This window comes from Gopherus evgoodei, chromosome 6 (assembly GCF_007399415.2).
Source record: "Gopherus evgoodei ecotype Sinaloan lineage chromosome 6, rGopEvg1_v1.p, whole genome shotgun sequence".
NCBI lineage: Eukaryota > Metazoa > Chordata > Testudines > Testudinidae > Gopherus > Gopherus evgoodei.
In genome coordinates this window covers 120,651,760-120,671,826 of record NC_044327.1, presented here as the reverse complement: position 1 = coordinate 120,671,826, position 20,067 = coordinate 120,651,760, and the positions used below count along the sequence as shown (strand labels likewise).

General features: G+C 40.3%; 1 protein-coding gene across 2 annotated transcripts in view; it reads right to left on the bottom strand.

The window, feature by feature from the left end:
- Window positions 1–650: 650 nt before the first annotated feature.
- CFAP53 (cilia and flagella associated protein 53) overlaps window positions 651–20,067 on the bottom strand; it is a 31,849-nt gene continuing 12,432 nt past the window's right edge. The window contains exons 4-8 of one of the 2 annotated variants that reach the window (XM_030567220.1): window positions 14,424–14,727; window positions 8,800–9,018; window positions 5,075–5,291; window positions 4,399–4,501; window positions 651–2,628 (exon numbers count right to left, since the gene is read on the bottom strand). In XM_030567220.1, the coding sequence (XP_030423080.1) occupies window positions 2,400–2,628; window positions 4,399–4,501; window positions 5,075–5,291; window positions 8,800–9,018; window positions 14,424–14,727 (1,072 nt within the window). In that variant the 3' untranslated portion in view covers window positions 651–2,399. The remainder of the gene's footprint in view (window positions 2,629–4,398; window positions 4,502–5,074; window positions 5,292–8,799; window positions 9,019–14,423; window positions 14,728–20,067) is intronic. The other variant, XM_030567221.1, reaches the window with a different exon arrangement.

The following is a 20,067-nucleotide window of genomic DNA, read 5'->3' as shown; positions in this document are numbered from 1 at the left end:
GGCCCATGTGGGAATTCCAGGAAGGCATTGTAAGGCACCCAAGGTTGCAGTGCAAGGGTAGCACAGATGCTCATTAGTCTAGACTGTACCCAGGTATGTCCCTTCCTTTAAGCTAAATACAACAGAAAAACAAAGCATTGTGTGTCTCTCAGTTCATTATTAAAGCATAATCAATCATGAAGTAAAACACTAGAGAAAATCCTTTTTTTTTTTTTTTTTTTTTTTTAAGTCCCAGACAGAGGTGTGGATGACAAGGCATTAGCAAAACTATATAAATGATGGTGCAGGATTTCCCCCTAGGAAAGAACATTTATCCCATGCTTACAGCCCTACCAAATTCACAACCCATTTTGGTCAATTTAACAGTCATAAGATTTTGAAAATCATAAATTTCATGATTTCAGCTATTTAAATCTGAAATTTTACACGGTGGTAAAGGTAGGGATCCCAATTCAGAAAGGAGTTGTTGGTGGGGGGGGTTATGGTACTACTCCCTTTACTTCTGCACTGCTACTGATGGTGGCGCTGCCTTCAGAGCTGGGCAGTCATAGAGCAGTGGCTGCTGGCTGGGATCCCAGCTCTGAAGGCAGAGCTGCCACCGGCAGTAGTGCAAGTATAAGGATGGCATGGTATGGTATTGCCACCCTTACTTCTGCACTGCTGCCTGCAAAGCTAGGTCCTCAGTCAGCAGCTGTCACTCTTCAGCCACCCCACTCTGAAGGGGAAGCAGGTGTTAATTGGGGAGGACTTGTGGATGGAAACCAAAGATGGAGAAGAGAAGCTTCCCATCAACCCACTGCCAAAACTCTTCTGCGGTGGATATAACCACGTATTGACATTTTTCCAGTTTTTTTGCTTTAAGAATCTTACCATCCTGTTAGTGGTATGTTATGGAGTGTGCCGCTGGCCCTTGTGCTGCCTGTAGATAGGTGTTCTCTGTCTCAGTTTCCCCTAATGTGCAATCAGTAAGTTCAGTGAGGCTTTACATAAGGAACAGAACCCTTTCTGAGGGGTCTAGTTTATGAATCAGTGTCCCAACGAGAATACAAGCACACCTTCACCTAGTGTCTTAGCTGGGAGTCAGACAGTTTATCTATTCTCACCTGAGTCCACCTCTTCCCTCTACCTGGGTTCTTTATCAGCAGAGTTTTCTTGACTCTGCACTCTTCCCTGGAGCCACAGTTGGCCGAGATCTATCAATTGAATCCCTTCTCTAGGACAGCACATAGTTCTTGATGGGCTGTGCTTCTCACCACTGTCTGAGAGATGCTTTTGCAGGGAATAGGCCTTCTTGGAGGGCGGCTAGCTGTAACTCTGCCCTTAGAAATCTCCCCTCTCTAGAAGCACATCTAGGGTCTTCGCTTACATGAGCCTCCCTGATCAGCTGTCCTGGGAGTTCCCTGTCCCCAGGAGCACACCTTCTAGGTTCCCTACTCTTGTGGGCTCTCTTTATCAGCTCTCTTAGGAGCACATTTCCTCAAGAGCTCCCTGTCTCCAGAAACTCCCGTCCCAGCACTGGTATCCCTTTATCAGCCTCATTAGCTGCCTGCCAGACAGACAGCCATGTGTGTCTGGGTTGGCTCCTTCTCCCTTACAGGAGCCTGTCACAGGTAGGTTAGGCCCTGACTCCCCTTAAAGGGGTCAACCACCCTGCAACACAGCCTGATCCTCTGTCTCGTGTGCAAGCAAAATAAAGTATTTGTGAACATCTTGGGTATGCAAGAAATGCAGGACTGAACTCTAGACAGGTAGAGAATAACCCTTTTAGAATGAAATCACGATTTTAGTCATCTTATGCAGTAAATTTCTCCCAGCAATAATTTCACAGATCAGTTTTGGAGATCCTGAAGTTCCACATATCTTTATTAGCCACCGGGGTCTATGAAGATTTACGTTTACTGTCCCTTTGAAAGAGTCTCAGAAATAAAGTGGACACACACTACATATTTTTCGAAGATACTAAAAATGCGCAGCAAGTGTTTTTTGTTTAAATACATAATTAAAATGACCCTTTAAAAGCTGAACTATTTGTATGGCCCAATTGAAGTTTCCTGAAATTCTTCTACAAATATGCCTTTCTGTAGATTTTTGAGGAACACTTACATGCAGTTCATTTCATAGATGCTATTCATACACCATGTTGTTTTATTTAAAATGTAAAAATTTCTGAATCTAAATGGAGGAAAAGTTATTGTCTCAAAGAAAATCCAAAGGGGAAAAAATAGCCCTTTGAAAAAGTGTCTAATTCTTATACATATATGCTCCTTAAAATGATTTGCATACAAATACAGGGAAAATGGAACCAGATATTAATTAGTATGAAAAGTAAAAATTCATATATACTGTTTTAAATACAGTCTAAAGGGAGCTGAAGTTGTATACATGACAGTAAGTAAATGCTATACTTGCAGATTAGACATTAGTTTTCTTCTCAAGGGATGGATTTCTGCTAGTTTCATGTAGGGTCTTGATAGAATGTCTTTCATCTTTTCTTGGTACACTCTCTCTGCTGCTAGTCCTGATTCATATTCTCGCTGCTTCTCTTCTTCCTCAGCAATGTGGGCCTGCTTCTGATAGGTAATTTGAGCCTGCAGCTGCTCCCGATATGCCTTTGCCTCCTGCATTCGTCTGCAAATGACATGGCAAATGTCTCATTTAGGCTGTGTCTACACTGCCACTTTCAGCGCTAAACTTTAGTCATTCAGGGGTGTGAAAAAACACCCCCGAGTGACAAAAGTTTTAGCACTGAAAAGCACCAGTATAGACAGCGCATTATTGCCAGGAGCTACACTCCTGGTGATACAGCTACCACTACTCATTCGGGGTGGTTATTTTTTATCGCCGGGAGAGCTCTTCCCTATCGATAAAGCATGCAGTGGCCGTGCTGTGACATGGGTAGTGGAGACCTACTCTTAGAAGTTAAAGATAGAGAATTAACAGCTCAGATTTGTTGAGGTATCATTGATCAATCTTATGTGAAATACTGCTTAAAACTCCTACTTGTTATCATTAACTACTATTCTAATGAATAACCACCACATTTTAATAAACTGTAAACTCTTTGGGGGCACAATATGTCTTTACTGTGTCTTATAAATCAGAGTACAATCTCAGTGCTTAACAAACAATGATCAGTGAACAAACAATCATTAATCAAATAAGCTGTATGCTTTCCCTCTCTGTAACTCTTTGTCTGTTATTGCGGTAAGGAGATGACAGAGGATTATACAGAATATACTTAATTGTTAGGTCTAGGTTTTTATCTGGCTATGTTTCATGCCTGTAGCACCCTAATATCCAGTTTTCCATCTCTTGTTTTTAAGATAACTCTATTATGTACTTCCATATAAGAAGGCAGGCCAGAGATTCCTGCCATGGCCTTATGCTAACATTACTCTGAGAAATGGCTTGGGAGAAGAAAGTGAGTTCTACCCCAAGACCTGCACTTAACCTTTGCTATCCTCTGGAGCGCTGTTTGAACAGCCCACCTACCTACCTCGGGTATTTTTAAAGCATCCATCACCATGGTACTTAAGTGTCAACAGTTTCCTCAAAACCAGTGCATTAATGAGGTGCTGTGTGAGCCATGTGGCAAGACTCTGCTTCCTGACACTGACAAAAAAGTGATATGGCCAGCATCTCTTCCTCCACAGAGTGTGACTGCCACCAAAGCCTAGAGATGGTCTGAGAACTTTTCTGTTAACCGTAAAGCCGTTGCCAAAACACCATGGAATGAAACAGATATTGGCTCTGGAAGGGGCTACTCCATTATTTTCTTCAAATAAGCATCAGAGTGGGCAACAGTATGGAAAAAAATCAAGTGGATAAAACATTATGGATAGTAAAATGAAACTGTAAAGGAAGGCCTGTGTACATGACATCTAGAACCACTGTATTTCAGAGAGTGCTAAGTACTAGTACTCTTTCCTCAGGCGAGCATAAGCTAGTGAGTATTTGTTCAGATGGTGTGGTCTTGTGTTTCAATGTCTGAATGCACTGTCAGTCGATATTCTTCAAGGGTGGACTGAATTTTGCAATAAGCCAGAACATTCCAATTCTTATGCTTAAGTAGTTGAATTAATCTCTCAAAACTCAGCATATGGGTATGTACTTACTAAAAACAACCAGTAAGCTTAAGACAATTACACTTGGTAGAATACAACTGTGTATGAATAATCAGGTTTGGGTGGCTGTGTAATACCAATTTCAGTATAACTTAGGTACTACTGAATAGTCAATAGCAAATTGGCTACACAGTATAGCATCTGCAGAGAAAATTTGTGCAGAATAAAGCCCATTGCTATTACACTGCTACTTCAGAATGAGAATTATTCAACTCTGAAGAGCTTAAGACTCAACTTTATTACAAAACTTACTGACATCAGAAGGAAAACATACCTTAAATATTTTTCTTTTTCTATAGAATTGAGTTCTTTAATGGCTTCAGCTAACAGTTTCTTGTCCTGGGCAAGTTCTTCCTGCTGCTTTGCATTTCTCTCCACTGCAAAAGGAAAAATAAATGCACTGCTAACCTTGGAAGAATGTAAACTTAAACCCAAATAGCTTATTCTAAATGGCAGGCTTGAGTCTTGCTGCTTCTGGAAAGGCACAAAAGCAATAGGAGAGACCTTGTTGGTATTTTTCCACCCACAACTGTCACTTAGAAGAGAAGATTTCACATATACAATTTCAGAATGTTCTGAAATAAAGGCTTACTCCTACAATCTTTATTTGATTAGTCTTTGTTTCATTCATGTCAATGGGATAACTAGCATGAGTAAAGATTGTTTGTATGGGATAACTAGCATGAGTAAAGGCTGTAGGATTGGGCGCTAATGCAATAGCACTGTCTTATCTGTTGTAATAGTATCTATGCAGTATGTGTCCCCAATTCTTTGTGTGCCCCCCTCACAACCCCATACCAGGGTCCTCCATTTGTCCCCCACATGCACTTGGGGCCAAATTCTGCCTTCAGGGAAAGCATGTGCCATCTCAATTGACTATGACAGAACTTGCATTCACTTTACCCTGGGCAGTACTTGACCCACAGACTAATTGTGCTGAAATTTCTTACACTTCTCCTCAATCTGCAGTCGTCTTGTATCCAGGACATCTTTCATTAGCCGTTTCCTAGCTTCCTTTTCCAATCTCATTTGCTCAGCCTTCTTGGTCCAAGACTTCTCCATCTCTTCCTCTAGAAGCTTGTCCATTTCTTTCTCTCGACGGATCTCCTCTTCCAATTGTTGAGCCAGATATTCCCGATACATCTGCTGCTCCTTGAACAGCTCTTGCTACAAAATGTAGACGGTATATAGACTTTCAAAAAGCTAGCTCAAAAAGGCATTTCAAAAGTAATTTTATTAATGGAAAGCAGTGTCTGGTGGTGGACTAGGAAAAAGACTGGGAGCATGTCTATGCTGCATCTGAGAGCGAGACTCCCAGCCTGGGTCCACAGACTTGCGCGAGAGCACTAAAAACAGCTGTGTAGATGTTGTGGCTCAGGCTGGAGCTTGGCTTCTCAAGCCACCCTACGCTTCAGACCCCAAGCTCCCAGCCAAAGCGGCACCATCTACACAGCTGTTTTTAGCACACTAGCATGAGCTCTACTAGTAGATGTCAGCTGAGCAGGACTGGGAGGCTTGCTCCCAGATGCAGCACAGACATGCCCTTGGCTTCTTTTCCAAACTGCCACATCTCACTGTTACTTAATCACTTTGTGCTCCAGTTTTCCATTGGTCATTCCATTGAGTTCAAAAGGATTTATACTGGATTTACACTGATATGAGAAGAGAATCACGCCCTATCACTGAAAAGTATTCTTACCAGAGAGTTGTGCACTTCATAGTATCTGTAGGATGAGCTCATTGTACACAGCAGGGGCTCTTTGCATCCCTCCACAGCCTGCATAAACTCTGTGTGTGCTACCCTCCCTCTATTTCAGGGACTCCCCCACCTCTCCATCATGCCAAGGGTTCTGTGTTCTCCACACTCCTTCCTTCCCCCATACCAACGTCCCTCATTCCTCTGACATGCTAAGGGCTCTGTTTGCTGCCCCTTTGCCTGGTGGCATGGGCCCTGTGTCCCTCCCAGGTTTCCCTTTCCCCCATACCATTGCTTTCCCCCCAACATTGGCAGTGGCTGTGTGTATTCCCCTCTGAAGCTGATAGGTCTGCTGATCAGATGCAATGGGCTCTGTCTCTCTCCGGCAGGGTTTTGGTCCTTCAACAGGGCCTCTTGGGGAGGTGACAGAATTGTATGCTCACTCTGTCCAGTCACTCAAGTGGGGTGCTCAATAGCACTCTGAAGGGTATGGCTCAAAGTACACTGGTTCCTTAGCACAAGGAACAGGATACAGGGCCCTTCACCTCAGGGGACTTCTTTTAGACTCTGCTCTCTTCCAGGCCTCTCCCTGGGAGGTGGGAAGCTCAGCGCTCTGCTCTCCACCCAGAGCTGCCCAGGAGGTAGTGAGCTTCCCCAGTTTCAAACCCCTCCTCCATTCCTGACAGGACTTGCAGATGTGGCAGGGCAGACCACAGCAGCCAAGAGCAACTCCTTAACTCCTTCCTGCCTGGTGCAGGGTTTGTACACCCTGTCACAATCCTCTATCCCTCCCTGCCAGTTTTTCCATTTTTAATAGGATTCTGTCCCTTGACACCCACAACACTCCCTGACATTTTGGAATTGGTTGGATGTGGCATTCAAAAGTTATTGCATTACATACAAGCAGATAGAGAAATGCCATCAAGTTGAATGTAGGAACTCACAAGCTTGGCCAATTACTGTAAAAATAAATTAAACCTGAATTTGAAATACAACTCAGTTCAAATTCATGAAATATTTCCAGCATTATTGCATCTTACCAAGATTGAAAACCTTTCTTTAGCATCGGAAGCATCATTAGGCTAAAATTTACATTTTTGATGAAATCAAGAAAAAAGTTTCATAAAGCATAATGTAATATTTTGAATTGATGAATCTAGATAGTAAATTTGAACACAGAAGAATAATTTGAGCCAGCATGATCCAACTTAGTTCATTTATAGCACTTTCTTCTGTAGATCTCAAAGCTCTTTACCATTTTTTTTGTAATCATGATCCCCATTTTGCAGCAGGGGAAACTTAGGCATTGAGAAATGAAGGCACTTGCCCAAAGTAACACAGCAGCTTTGTGGCAAAGCCAGGAATAGAACCCAGACTAGTGACTTTTAGTACAACAACCTATCTTCTAAGGACACTCTAGCCCTATTTTGAAAGTAAACTGCAGTGCTTTTAAATATGAAAAAACTCCTTAAAATCCTAGGGTAAATCACTTACAGAATACATAGACTCATTCATACAAATACATACATTTTCTAACTACATAGTTCAAAATTATTTTTTCTTTCAATTACGTGCCAGAATCTGAGTTTAGGACTCTGACTTTTTCTTGTAACAGCCATTAACTTTACCAGTCTTGTCTATGCTGAAAGCAAAAACCTCCCACTGTTAAGAACACCAGTTCAGCTCCACTACTGCTAGCAATGCTGGGTACACCACCAGTGTTTCAAGCACCAGGTCATCTAACTTTGCTCTGAACAGGTCTGACTGACATGGTGCTTTAAATGCCAGTGGCAGACCTGTACCTTTTCTATACCAGGGTTCCCGCTGTTGCCTAACCCCAGTGGAACGGAACCAATGCTATGAATGCAGGAAATATTTGCAGCATTTCCCTAACATGCACTAGCTTATAAACACCTAAAGCAGAGTAAAGAGTGCACTTCCTTGCTCAACTTTAATGGTAACGTGCAAAAGATTTTTTTTTGTTTCCAGGCGGTCATGAATCTACTTGTTTTTAATTTAAGAAATAGCAGGTTTCTTGAACTCAGATGTTTTCAGGAAACAGAGATGTTTATTATGAGCTCTAACACCTTAACTGAAGGGGACAGGTATTGAACTTTAACAGAAACATCCCTTCAATACTAGGAAAGGAAGCTGGAGATAAATAGTTTAAAAAAATTGTTGCGAACAGCCTGATTAAAAACAAGACTTCAATTTCTAAAGTATAAAGCAAGCAGGATTCCCTTCCCTTTTTTTCCTGCAGGCTATCTTTATAAATCATAAAAAAGCAAAAACCCAAAAGCACAATGCAAGACTGAACCTTAAGTGCTAGTGAATTTGTAGTAAAGACAGAGAAGTCTGAATTCAAGTCAGCTTGTGCCATTTAAAGCATTTCAATTGCAAACTTATATCTAGCTAATAATTAAAGATTTTAAACAATTTTGTTAGTATTTAAATACATTTCAGTTCAGTTTAAATAAGATTTATTTTTCTCTGAAGTTACAAATATCCAGTCAACAACATCCATGAAACTGCAGAAAGCTTAGCATTAGACTTTCTAATTTATATTCCCAGCCAGGCTGTGTAAAGCCCCAAAAGAGCCACTGACTTGAACGCAGTAGAAGCAGCATGTGGGTCAGACCAGATTAGATTCCATGATCCTCTGGGATTCGTCCTTTGCCCCAGACCTCTAATCTGGTCAAGTGCAAACCTAACTAATGCTATTCATTTTAAAATGTTTCCCTCTTTAACATGACAGCAGGCTCCTTTAGAAAAGTAGAGCGCAGGCAAGAAGAAATGAAATATGCAGTCAAAGACCTTAATAAAATATAAAAAGATTTCCAACAAAAAAAATCAATTTATAAACAGAATAGAGCTTGATTCCAATCTCACACCTATGTAACGCCATTGAGGTCAATGGAATTAGTCCAAATCAGGAGATCAGACACAATTCGAAAAAGATCAAATGCCCTTTGCTCTTACTTTTCTTTGATTTTTTCCCTCTGTGTCTTCCTGGGATTCATGGGAAAATTGTTCTAGGATCTTCATGTCTAGAGCAAGTTCCTCTTGTTTTTCCTGATTAAGACGCTTCATCTTTGCCCGAGCTGAACTGATCAACATGTCCCTGTGTTCCTTCTGTTTCTGTAATTTCTCCATCTGAACTCGCTCATTTTCTAGTTTAAACAGCTTCATTTCCTCTTCCTGCAACAATAAAAGAAGAGTAGCTGCCTTGCAAGATCACTGTATAATTTAAACTAATCCCAGCCATTTTTTTTTTAACTGGAACATATAAATGGGAAGATAAATATTGAAGATTTTGTTTGCTGATGCTAGGGGATTTCAGATTTACTATTGTCATCTAATACGGTTATTAAAGCATTAATATTTTAGCATATTATTCATTAGAATTCAAGATTTTCTAATTATCATGTATGTTTCATTGCCAAATGGGGGGATTGGCGCTCTCTAAATACTTATGATGGGTAATGATTCATACATTGTTGCAAATCAAGAGTAGCATCAATTCATTATTTGTATCTGAACACTTTAAAATTTTCAGACAAAAGAATCTGTGTGCAATAAATATTAACTATAGCCATTTTCTAATAGAGCCAACCTTTGCTTCCTGTTACATCAGTGAAAATTCAGAGTATCTCCACTGCGCTACACTGTTGACTCATATTTAGCTTGTGGTCCACTATGACTCCCCGATCCCTTTCCAGATACTCCTTCCTACGCAGTCATTTCCCATTTTGTATGTGTGCAACTGATTGTTCCCTCCTTTTGCCTTTGTCCTTATTGAATTTCGTCCTATTTACTTCGAACCATTTCTCCAGTAAGTCAGGACCATTCTAAATGATAACCCTATCCCCCAAAGCACTTGCAACCCCTCACAGCTTGGTAGCATCTGCAAACTTTATAGATGTACTCTCTATGCCATTATCTAAATAACTGAAGATTGTGAACAAAACCGGATCAAGAACTGATCCCTGTGGGAACCCACTCATTATGCCCTACCAGCATGACTGTGAACCACTGATAACTATTCTGTGGGAACGGTTTTCCAACCAGTTTTGCACCAAGCTTATAGTATCTCCATCTATGTTGCGTTTCCCTAGTTAGTTTATGAGGTTATGTGAACCAGTATCAACAGCTTTGCAGTAACTCCTCACTTAACGTTGTAGTTATGTTCCTGAAAAATGCGACTTTAAGCGAAACAATGTTTAGTGAATCCAATTTCCCCATAAGATTTAATGTATATGAGGGGGTTAGGTTCCAGGGAAACTTTTTCACCAGACAAAAGACTATACATATACAGCAAGCAGGAGTCTCTGGAAGCAGCTCCAATGCAGAGGGCAGAAGCAGCACATGGCAGTTGTGGGAGGGACAGCTGAAAGCTAGCAATCGCTAGCCTGCTAGGAATCTGCAGCACAGGGAAACAGGGAACTTACGGGAGCGGGAAGCTAATAGAGGGGCTGCTGGTCCACCCTGGTTTCGAGCCCCTACCAGCTAGCTGCAACAGGCTGCTCTTCTTGCAAGCAGTGGACAAAGCAGGTGGCTGCCCAACGACATTAGAAGGGAGCACTGCACAACTTTAAACGAGCATGTTCCCTAATTGATCAGCAACGTAACAACAAACCAACGTTAACCAGGATGACTTTAAGTGAGGAGTTACTGTACTAAAGTCAAGATATACCACATCTTCTGCTTCCCCCCATCCAAAAGGTTTGTTACCCTGTTAAACAACGCTATCAGGTTGGTTTGACACAATTTGTTTTTGACAAATCCATGCTGACTGTTACTTATCACGTTATTATCTTCTAGATGTTTGCAAATTGATTGCTTAATTATTTGCTCCATTATCTTTCCGGGTACAGAAGTTAAACTGACTGGTCTGTAATTCGCCGGGTTGTCCATATTTCCCTTTTTATAGATTGGCACTATATTTGCCCTTTTCCAGTGTTCTGGAATCTCTCCCATCTTCCATGACTTTTCAAAGATAATCGCTAATGGCTCAGATATCTCCTCGGTCAGCTCCTTGAGTATTCTAGGATGCACTTCATCAGGCCCTGGTGACTTGAAGACATCTAATTTGTCTAAGTAATTTTTAACTTTTTCTTTCCTATTTTAGCCTCTTCTGATCCTACCTCATTTTCACTTGCGTTCACTATGTTAGATGTCCACTCACCACCAACCTTATTGATGAAAACCGAAACAAAGAAGTCATTAAGCACCTCTGCCACTTCCACATTTTCTTTTGTTATTCCCCCACCACCACCATTGAGTAACAGGACTGCCTTATCCTTGGTCTTCCTCTTGCTTCTAATGCATTTGTAGAATGTTTTGTTACCCTTTATATCTCTAGGTAGTTTGATCTTGTTTTGTGCCTTGGCCTTTCTAATTTTGTCCTTACATACTTGTGCTATTTGTTTATATTTATCCTGTGAAATTTGACCTACTTTCCACTTTCTGTAGGATTCCTTTTTGATTTTTAGATCATTGAAGATCTCTTGGTTAAGCCAGGGTAGTCTCTTGCCATACTTCCTATCTTTCCTACACAGTGGAAAAGCTCCCCTTTTTAAGAAAATAACTGGATACCATGCTGGGACATAAACTGTGCACTGAGCCTGCAATTCTGCTTCAAAGTTACTGATGGCAACGTAAGCGCTCCAGGGCAGAGATGGAGTCTGTTAATCTGAACTGGGAAGAGTCTAGCACATTTTTGAGCACCGTAAAAATAATAAAAATATCAGAAATCACTGTATCTGAGTCACTCCACGTATGATGAAGATGATGTTGAACAGTTAAAGAGAGAAGAATGATGCAGAGTAATGGCAAGTTATTGGAGGAGGAGGCAGTTTATACAGGTTTTTGGCCAAATTCTATCTTCAGTGTAATTGCACGAGAATGAGGTCAAATTTGATCCACAGTGTTTATTCTACATATGTTTGTATAGTTGTGGTATTCAAACACTGTAAATATGTTAAAAAACTGACAGTCTTATAGCAAGTGAGGACTGAAGTGCAATGGAAGAGATGTACAGGGAAACTTGTGTAGTGCTTGCCCAACTCCTGGTCAGAATAGCATGACCATTGCCACTTCCAAGAGCACTACATTTATCACTAAAATGGGGGAAAAGAAGGCAATGCGGGTAAATAATAAAGACTAATTCAAGAGTGACAAGTGGTTTCTGGCTACCTCAGTTTTTGGGTGCCTAACCTAAGACACCTTAAAGATGCCTTAGCATGTCTCAGTCAGGCCCCTTTAAGATGTCTCAAGTTGGGCACCCAAAAACAATCACTATTCACTTTTGAAAATGGAGGCCTACGTGGGCAAATTCATGTTTACAATACATCTTCAGAGGAGGCTGAAGAAAAAGTTAACAGAATCATGTAACCACTCAGTGGAAAGAGTAGCTGAGCCCTCAGCTTCAGAGAGCAGTAAGTCAAATTCCAAAAAGATTTCACAGGGAACCAACGTCAGGCATCAGAAAAATCAAGAATTAATGAGATTCACAGCTTATGTATCGTAAAGCAAGAATGGACCATCGTGATAATCAATGAATGGAGATACAGGATGAAATCATTTGAAAAATAAACGACAACAACGGAATAAAGATCAAGGGTGAGATGGGATGAGGAGTGAATTAGGAAATACATCTCTAGTAACAATTGTAAAATTTGCCAACCTATGATAGAGATGCTAATGCCAGAATTATTTACCCCATTCTCCAAGCTTCCTTAACACCAGCAAGCAAATTATCTGTTTAGGCCTTTATCCCAAACTCATCATTGTAGCATCTGAGTGCCTGAGTCCAAAACATAAATGTTTGTTACCCGTATGCAACATCAGCCAAAGCCATACCAATCATCCCACTGACTGATATCCCAGCTGCCAACACCAAGTAAGTGTACAACACTCTTTGTTTAGGGGTACCCTCCTCAAAACAGATGCAGGTTGCAGACAGATTAGTTTGCCATCTCCACTCTCTCAGACCTCCAGAGAGTAGACTGATAGTCTAGTATTTGATACACAGCATACACAACACTCGACTGCCAAACCAGGCCCATGAGATAGAACAGGGCTGTATAATAGTAATAATGCAGCTACTACCCAGGGTATTTAACCTCCTTGCTCTCAACCGACTTCTCCAGCTAGAAGCAGTCTGATATCTATGAATGGCAAAAAAATGAGCAGTAGCAGCTGTGACAAAGGACTGATCTGCATCCATGTTGGATAATGTCTGCAGTGTACTGCATCCACTCTACGATGGTGTGGCATCATGTGATGGCAGCACAAAACTCCCACAGTGTTCATCCTCTGGAGGATATGGACATAGTTTTAGCAGGATTGAATATGGACATTCCAGAAAGGCTGAAGCATGTTTCTGCAAAACACACCTCTGCACCATGCATGTAAATCATATTAACTTGGCAATCATTTTCTAAGAGCTACAGCTAGCACAGGTTAGTGCTGTAAAATGGACAGGGTGCAAGACAGCAAAGAGAGTATTATTTTTCTCCCTAAATAATCCATTTCCATTGCAATGGCTCGTAGAAATTGGCTATGCTGTGCCTATTTATCAATGCTGCCAAAGCATTTCTGAACATTAGACGAGTTTAATAGAAAGAGCAAAATTGTCTTCAAAGCAATAAAATGCTATGATATTATTGTGTAGAGAGAAAATAGCTTTCAAATAATTTGTGCTAGGCCCTAACATAAACATGTTGATAAAACAAGGTCACACAGACATACTTTGCTGTCCATTGCCTGTGCTCAACCTAAATGAAACCTCAAAGTAGTAGTAGAGGCAGACACAGCATTGAAAAAATGATGTTACCAACTTCCACCTCTTCTTTCACGGAAATGACTTTTAGAGCAGACTGCAAAGCCTATCTGTTTTAATATTTTTTTCCCCAAAGGAGTACGTTAAAAGACAGGAGATTTTAGTTTGGCGAGGTGTGCCCTGAAAGTTGCCCCGGAGCAAATAGAAATTTTCCTGTGTGTGGTTTGAAATGGTGTATGGACTGTTTACTGCTACATGGCAGAGATTTTCAAAGAGACCAAAAGGATTTGGATGCTTAATTCCCATTACTTTAAATGAAAGACAGCTTTAAGTACCCTTAAGTACCCTGTGATTTATAATATGCATCTATTATTATCGAGTGCTCCGTATTATTTCTATTACAGAGTGCTTTAGGCCACACCCAGGTTCACTGTGCTAGATGCTGTAGAAATATAAGCTATTTTCAAAGCAACCTGATGGAGCTGGATGCCCAATTTCCATTTTCTCTTTGAAAATCACCGCCAAATACTAGTAGACAGTCCCTTCCCCAAAGCTAGGCTCTGAGCATTTCAGTCATTGAAAACCACACATAAGAAATTCTATTCCCTCCAGGTCAATTTTCAACCACTCCCAGCCCAGTCAGACTAAAAACATTTATCCTTCAACCTATTCCTTCAGAAAAATTTTATTAACACAGGTGAGCTTTGTAGCCTGCTGTGAAAAATCAGCAGCAGATCCAAGTCGGGTGCACACTAATTTAAATATCCATGGAAGGTAAAACTTTAATTATGACCCTGCATTGAAAACAATATCAAATTACCACTAATTGAGCCTCTTCTTCTTTCAGTCGCTTTGCCTCCTCTTTTTGAGCATCCAATGCAGCTACCTGGGCATTAAGCACATTCAGCAATTCTTGATTCTGTTCGGATTTTTTCTGGAAGTCCTCTATCCCTCGTTTTTCCTTGGCTAATCGGTCCTCTTCCCAAAGCTCTGCAAATATCTGTTCCTCCCTCTTCTCTTGCTTCTTCAATTCTTCCTTAAGGGCCAGTTGGGCCAGTCGGTCTGAACATACCTCCCTCTGATGTCTCTGACTCCATTGTAAACGAACCTCTTCACACTGTTCTCTGAACATGTATATAATGACAAAAAAAGTCGTAAGATAATAGGCAGCTAGTTTGGTGACTTTTGATGGAAACAGAGTCAGGGTCCAATGATCTGAGCACAGGACATACAGCCAGAAATTGCTGAATTCTAAAACTGATTCTAACACCAACTCTTGCTAAGGCCTGGGAAAGTCACTAAGCACCTCGTCTTGCACTAGTGAAGTCAATAGGAATTTTTCCATTGACATTAATGGGAGCGGGAGCAAGTCCTTAAGCTACATGCCTCAGTTTTCCCATCTGTAAAATAGAGACAATATATAATTATACACATTCCAACTTTCTGCCTTAGCATTTGCTAATAATTCTGAAGCTGAATCACATTCAGAAACTGATCACCAGTACTGGAATCTCTGTTACACTGTTCAGTAAGAACATACCAGATTTTAGTAACATTTGATTAAATAAATTCAGACATTTTCCAGGATCATTTAAGAAAATGGCAGGAACAACCATGAATAGATGTTAAGTATCATTCAACAAACCAGCAACACACCTGTTTAATGATATAACATCAATAACACAATTTTAGCTTTCATTTATTCACTGCACCTGCGTTATAGAAAATGAATATTTTACCTTCAATTTAAGGTAAAAAAAATTGATATTTCAAGAGCACTTCTGCTTTAATTTTTATAAGTGAACTCCAATTAATATCAACATATGCTATCAGTATATATTTAGTGTGAACAATTTTCAGGCATTTTAATTCTCTCGATAAACAGGTTGTGCAGTTTCATTGTTCAGCATCAACATAAAGTAAAAACAAAAAGGAAGGTAACAAATAATGGTGCATATTTATCAGCATGAAGAATTACCATCCTGAAGAGCATATATGCATTTATTAACTAAAAATATCCCACATTATTTAATGCTCATAGAAAACCATCTTCAACAGTTTACTGCAGTGCTCACTTAGGAATTCATTGTGATCATCAATATAGATAGATCATTTACTGCATTTTAGGAACTACTGTATGACAACTGGTAGTTTATTTGTATAATGTGCAATTTATTATTTTATACATTGACTATTTAGTCTGATAATTTTGTATAGCAAAAATTATTAAATATTCATCAAACTATCCTCTAGTATTGCAGTTATCAGGGTGGAACATATAAGTGTCATAACTGTAATAATGGAACAAATACCAAAGAAATCCCATTATTTAGGATTTTTTCTCACCTAAAAAGATACAATTAAAATTTTGTTTGTCAGCCGTGAAAGTAACAGATTTGGATGTTGCTACTGAGGACCTGTCCATAATGAACATTGCCCCTTCTGGCTCTATTATCATCTGCTAAGCACTGACAGCGAGTCCGGTGCTGTATAAGATACAAAGAAAAACACTTCCTCTGCTCCAATGAAATTACAGTCTAAATAAACAGAACTGTACAAATCAGACACAAAATGCTCCAGGCGCCTCAGAAGATGGTTATGCCTTAGGTCCCATGCCTACAATGGGATTCACATGCACAGCCCCTTACTCTCACACTAATTCTCATTAACTTCAGTAGAACTCTGCATGCACATCCCTCTCTAAGCTCAGGCAGTAGAAGCCTGTGCATTTAGCTCCAGAGGTCCCAGGGTCAATCCGTTCACTGATGACCTGGGTCTGTGTCAGCATTACAAGTGGGGGCTCATCTGGGATAGCAACTGGGAAGTCTCGGAAGTTCAGGACATGCTTCCTCAGCTATGGGTAGTATGTAACCAATGCCTGCTTGGTGTGGCACTCTGTCCCCCTCTAGTAGCACCAAGCACAGCTAGAGATTGATGAGTCTGCTACAGCCTTAGCTAAAAGCCAACTGGCTTTTAGCTCATGCAGTACAGACTCATATACTGAGGACAGGTCTACACTAGAAGCATTACATTGGCACAGCTGCGCTGCTGTAGTGCGTCTGAGGAAGACACTCTATGCTGATGGAAGACTCTTCTCCTGCTGGCATAATTACTCCACCTCCGCGACAGACAGAAGCTATGTCAGCAGGAGAGCGTCTCCTACTGACATAGCACCGGTGTTGACAGCGCTTAGGTCAGTTTTGCTTGGGTGGAGGGGGATCTTTTTCTTACATAAGTTAGATTGATTTAAGCAGTCGTGTAGACCTACCCTAAGCTTCAGAGGTCCCAGGTTTGATCCTGCCCGCTGATGACTGGCGTCTGTCAGCATTACACCTGTCCATGGAGGACAGGAGTTCATATAATCGTAGAACTGGAAAGGACTGCGAGAAGTCATCTAGTCCAGTCTCCTGCACTCGTGGCAGAACTAAGTATTATCTAGACCATCCCATCCCTGTTTTTTCAATTTTCCCTCATAGGTCATGTTTTCTAGACCTTTAATCATTTGTGTTGCCTTTCTCTGGACTTTCTCCAATTTGTCCACATCTTTCCTGAAATGTGGCACCCAGAACTGGCCACAATACTTCAGTTGAGACCTAATCAGGGCAGAGTAGAGCAGAAGAATTACAATACTTCTGCTAATACATTCCAGAATGAGGATTGCTTTTTTTTTTTTTTTGCAACATTACAAATTTGATTCATATTTAGCTTATAATCCACTAAGACCCCACAGATCCCTTTCCACAGTACTCCTTCCTAGGCAGTCATTTCCCATTTTGTATGTATGCAACTGATTGTTCCTTCTTAAGTGAAATACTTTGCATTTGTCCTTATTGAATTTCATCCTTTTTACTTCAAACCATTTCTCCAGTTTGTCCAGATCATTTTGAATTTTAATCCTATCCTTCAAAGCACTTGCAACCCCTCTCAGTCTAGTATAATTTGAAAACTTTGTAAGTGTACTCTCTATGCCATTATCTAAATCATTGATGAAGATATTGAACAGAACTGGACCCAGAACTGATCACTGTGGGACCCACACTCGCTGTGCCCTTCCCGCTTGACTGTGAACCACTGATAACTAGTCTTTGGGAAGAGTTTTTCAACCAGTTATGCACCCACCATATAGTAGCTCCATCTAGGTTGTATTTCCCTAGTTTGTTTGTGAGACAGTAACAAAAGTCTTACTAAAGTCAAAATTTACCACATCTACCACTTCCCCCATCCACCAGGCTTGTTACCCTGTCAAAAAAAGTGATTACATTTGTTTGACACAATTTGTTCTTGACAAATCTATGCTGTTATTTACCACATTATCTTCTAGGTGGTTGCAAACTGATTGCTTAATTATTTGCTCCATTATTATAGCCCCACTGTACAGAGGTATGGCTCTTTAGCTCAACCTGCCATAGCTCATGCCATTTAGCTCTGGAGATCCTGGGTTCAATCCCTTGTGTGTCAGCCAAGATGACAGCTGTCACACAAGAAACTAATCATACATGCTTCTGAGGATCATTGCTTTACATTGTACGGTTTTTCCTTAACTGAACTGGTTGGTGGCAACATTTTTAGTTAGCAGGGTTAGCACTGATGGCCTTGAAGGGAGACATGAGTTTTAAAGAGGGATCTATGTGAACAGAAGGTGGAACACCTGGTGCACAGAGATAGGGACTGAAGGGAGACAGCATGGAAGAAGGCATGAAGGGGAGGGAGAAGAAGAATCTGGAAGGAGTGGTGGGGCATCTAAGCTAGTAGGGAGAACTGATAATCCCTCACCTAAGCCAACAAAATTGGGAAACTATATATGTACTCTGGGCATTCCAGAAGCTATAGATAACCATGGCCTTGATATCACATATGATAAATGAAAGGCATAGACATCTGAGGCCTTGCAGTAGCATAAATTCAGTTTAAAAGCTTGGACAAACAAAGCTTTTAGACATTGCAAGCCTGACTGCCCACACTGATGTTGCTTTGTGTTGGCACTTCAAGTTAGCAACAGTGCTCAGCACCTTTCCAGCCTGTTGGATGCTTTGGTTAACATGCTTTAGAGCAACATTTTAGTTCCAGTTGCCTTTTCTCACAACAGTCCTTTTTTTTGCTTTTCATAGAGCTCAGCATGACTTGTAGGTCAGGTGAGAGGAGACTGAACAAGATGCAAATTCTGTGACAATACAGAGATTCTGAGTGTTGCATAAAGAAGTACTTGCTGATAGATCATTTTCTATGATTTCACTTTTGATTGTGGGCTACATTTGAGTAGCTGGTATAATATCCAGTTCCATGCAATAGAATCACATCTCCTTTTCTAACAAAAATATTGGGTTTTAGACATTTAAATTGTGACTTAAAAAGGAACGTATAGAATCATCGAGAACCAAAACTATATATTTTATATCCTCACCTTTTTTTAATTTTTATAAAAGTCCACAGATGCCTTGGACTGTGTCGCGTTATCTCTAGCACTTTAATTGATGCCCTGCCTTAATACAGCTAACATGCCATTATATGCTACTACCACACCTAGGGAGCCAGCATGAGGGAGTGGTTAGGACATTCGACACCTTCTCAAATTTAAGTTTACTTCTTCCTTTGTAACAAAAGGATTGATAATACTTCCCCTTTTCATACGCTGTCCTGAGGATGAGTTCAGTTCTATAAAACGCTCTGAAGATAAGAAATGCGAGGTAAGTGCTAAGAATTACAAATTAGGTTCACCGGGATCTTGCTGCATGTATGGAGTGTTAAACAACTATAATGATGTTTCCAATTTAGTTATAGTTAACCTGCATTTTAACTTTTGGGTAGAATTTGGTGACTGGACAACAAAATAATCAGTACTAATGAGAAAATGTACCGTTTCCATAGCGTTCTAGAGGAAATGTATAGTTCTTCAGATCTGAAAGATATTACCCTAAGGAAAACTATATTCCCTTAATACAAGGGGTTCAAAGTTCTCTCAGCCGTGAAGGGATTAAAATTTTTGTTATTTTATTTCACGCAATCTGAATTTAGTTGTTTCAAGTCGTTTATTAGTTTCATGCAACCTGAATTTAGTAGAATTCTCAAGGGGAAAAGTTTGCCATGATTAGAATTTTAATAGAAAATAACTATAATTGCTTGATTCCATCAAAGTAATTCCTTCAAAGCAATTTTTACAGCAACATGTGAACATCTGCTCCCCCAGATGGCTGTTTTACCTCTTGACTTTGCTGTCCTAAGCCTCTTAACATTAAAAATGCACACTATATATAGTAATTTCCAGAAGACAGAAGCCAAATTTACTTCCCTCAGAGTGATTTATCCATTTAATGGATCTGAGACAAAACTGCTGTGATAACAGCCTTCTCTGTGAGATGCTTGCAGTGTTATCACAAGAAAGAGGGAACATCTTTTTATGCAAATTCTGGCATTGTAATTTTCTCTAAAATATATACATAAGGAAAGTTCTCTTTGGCTGCAACTAA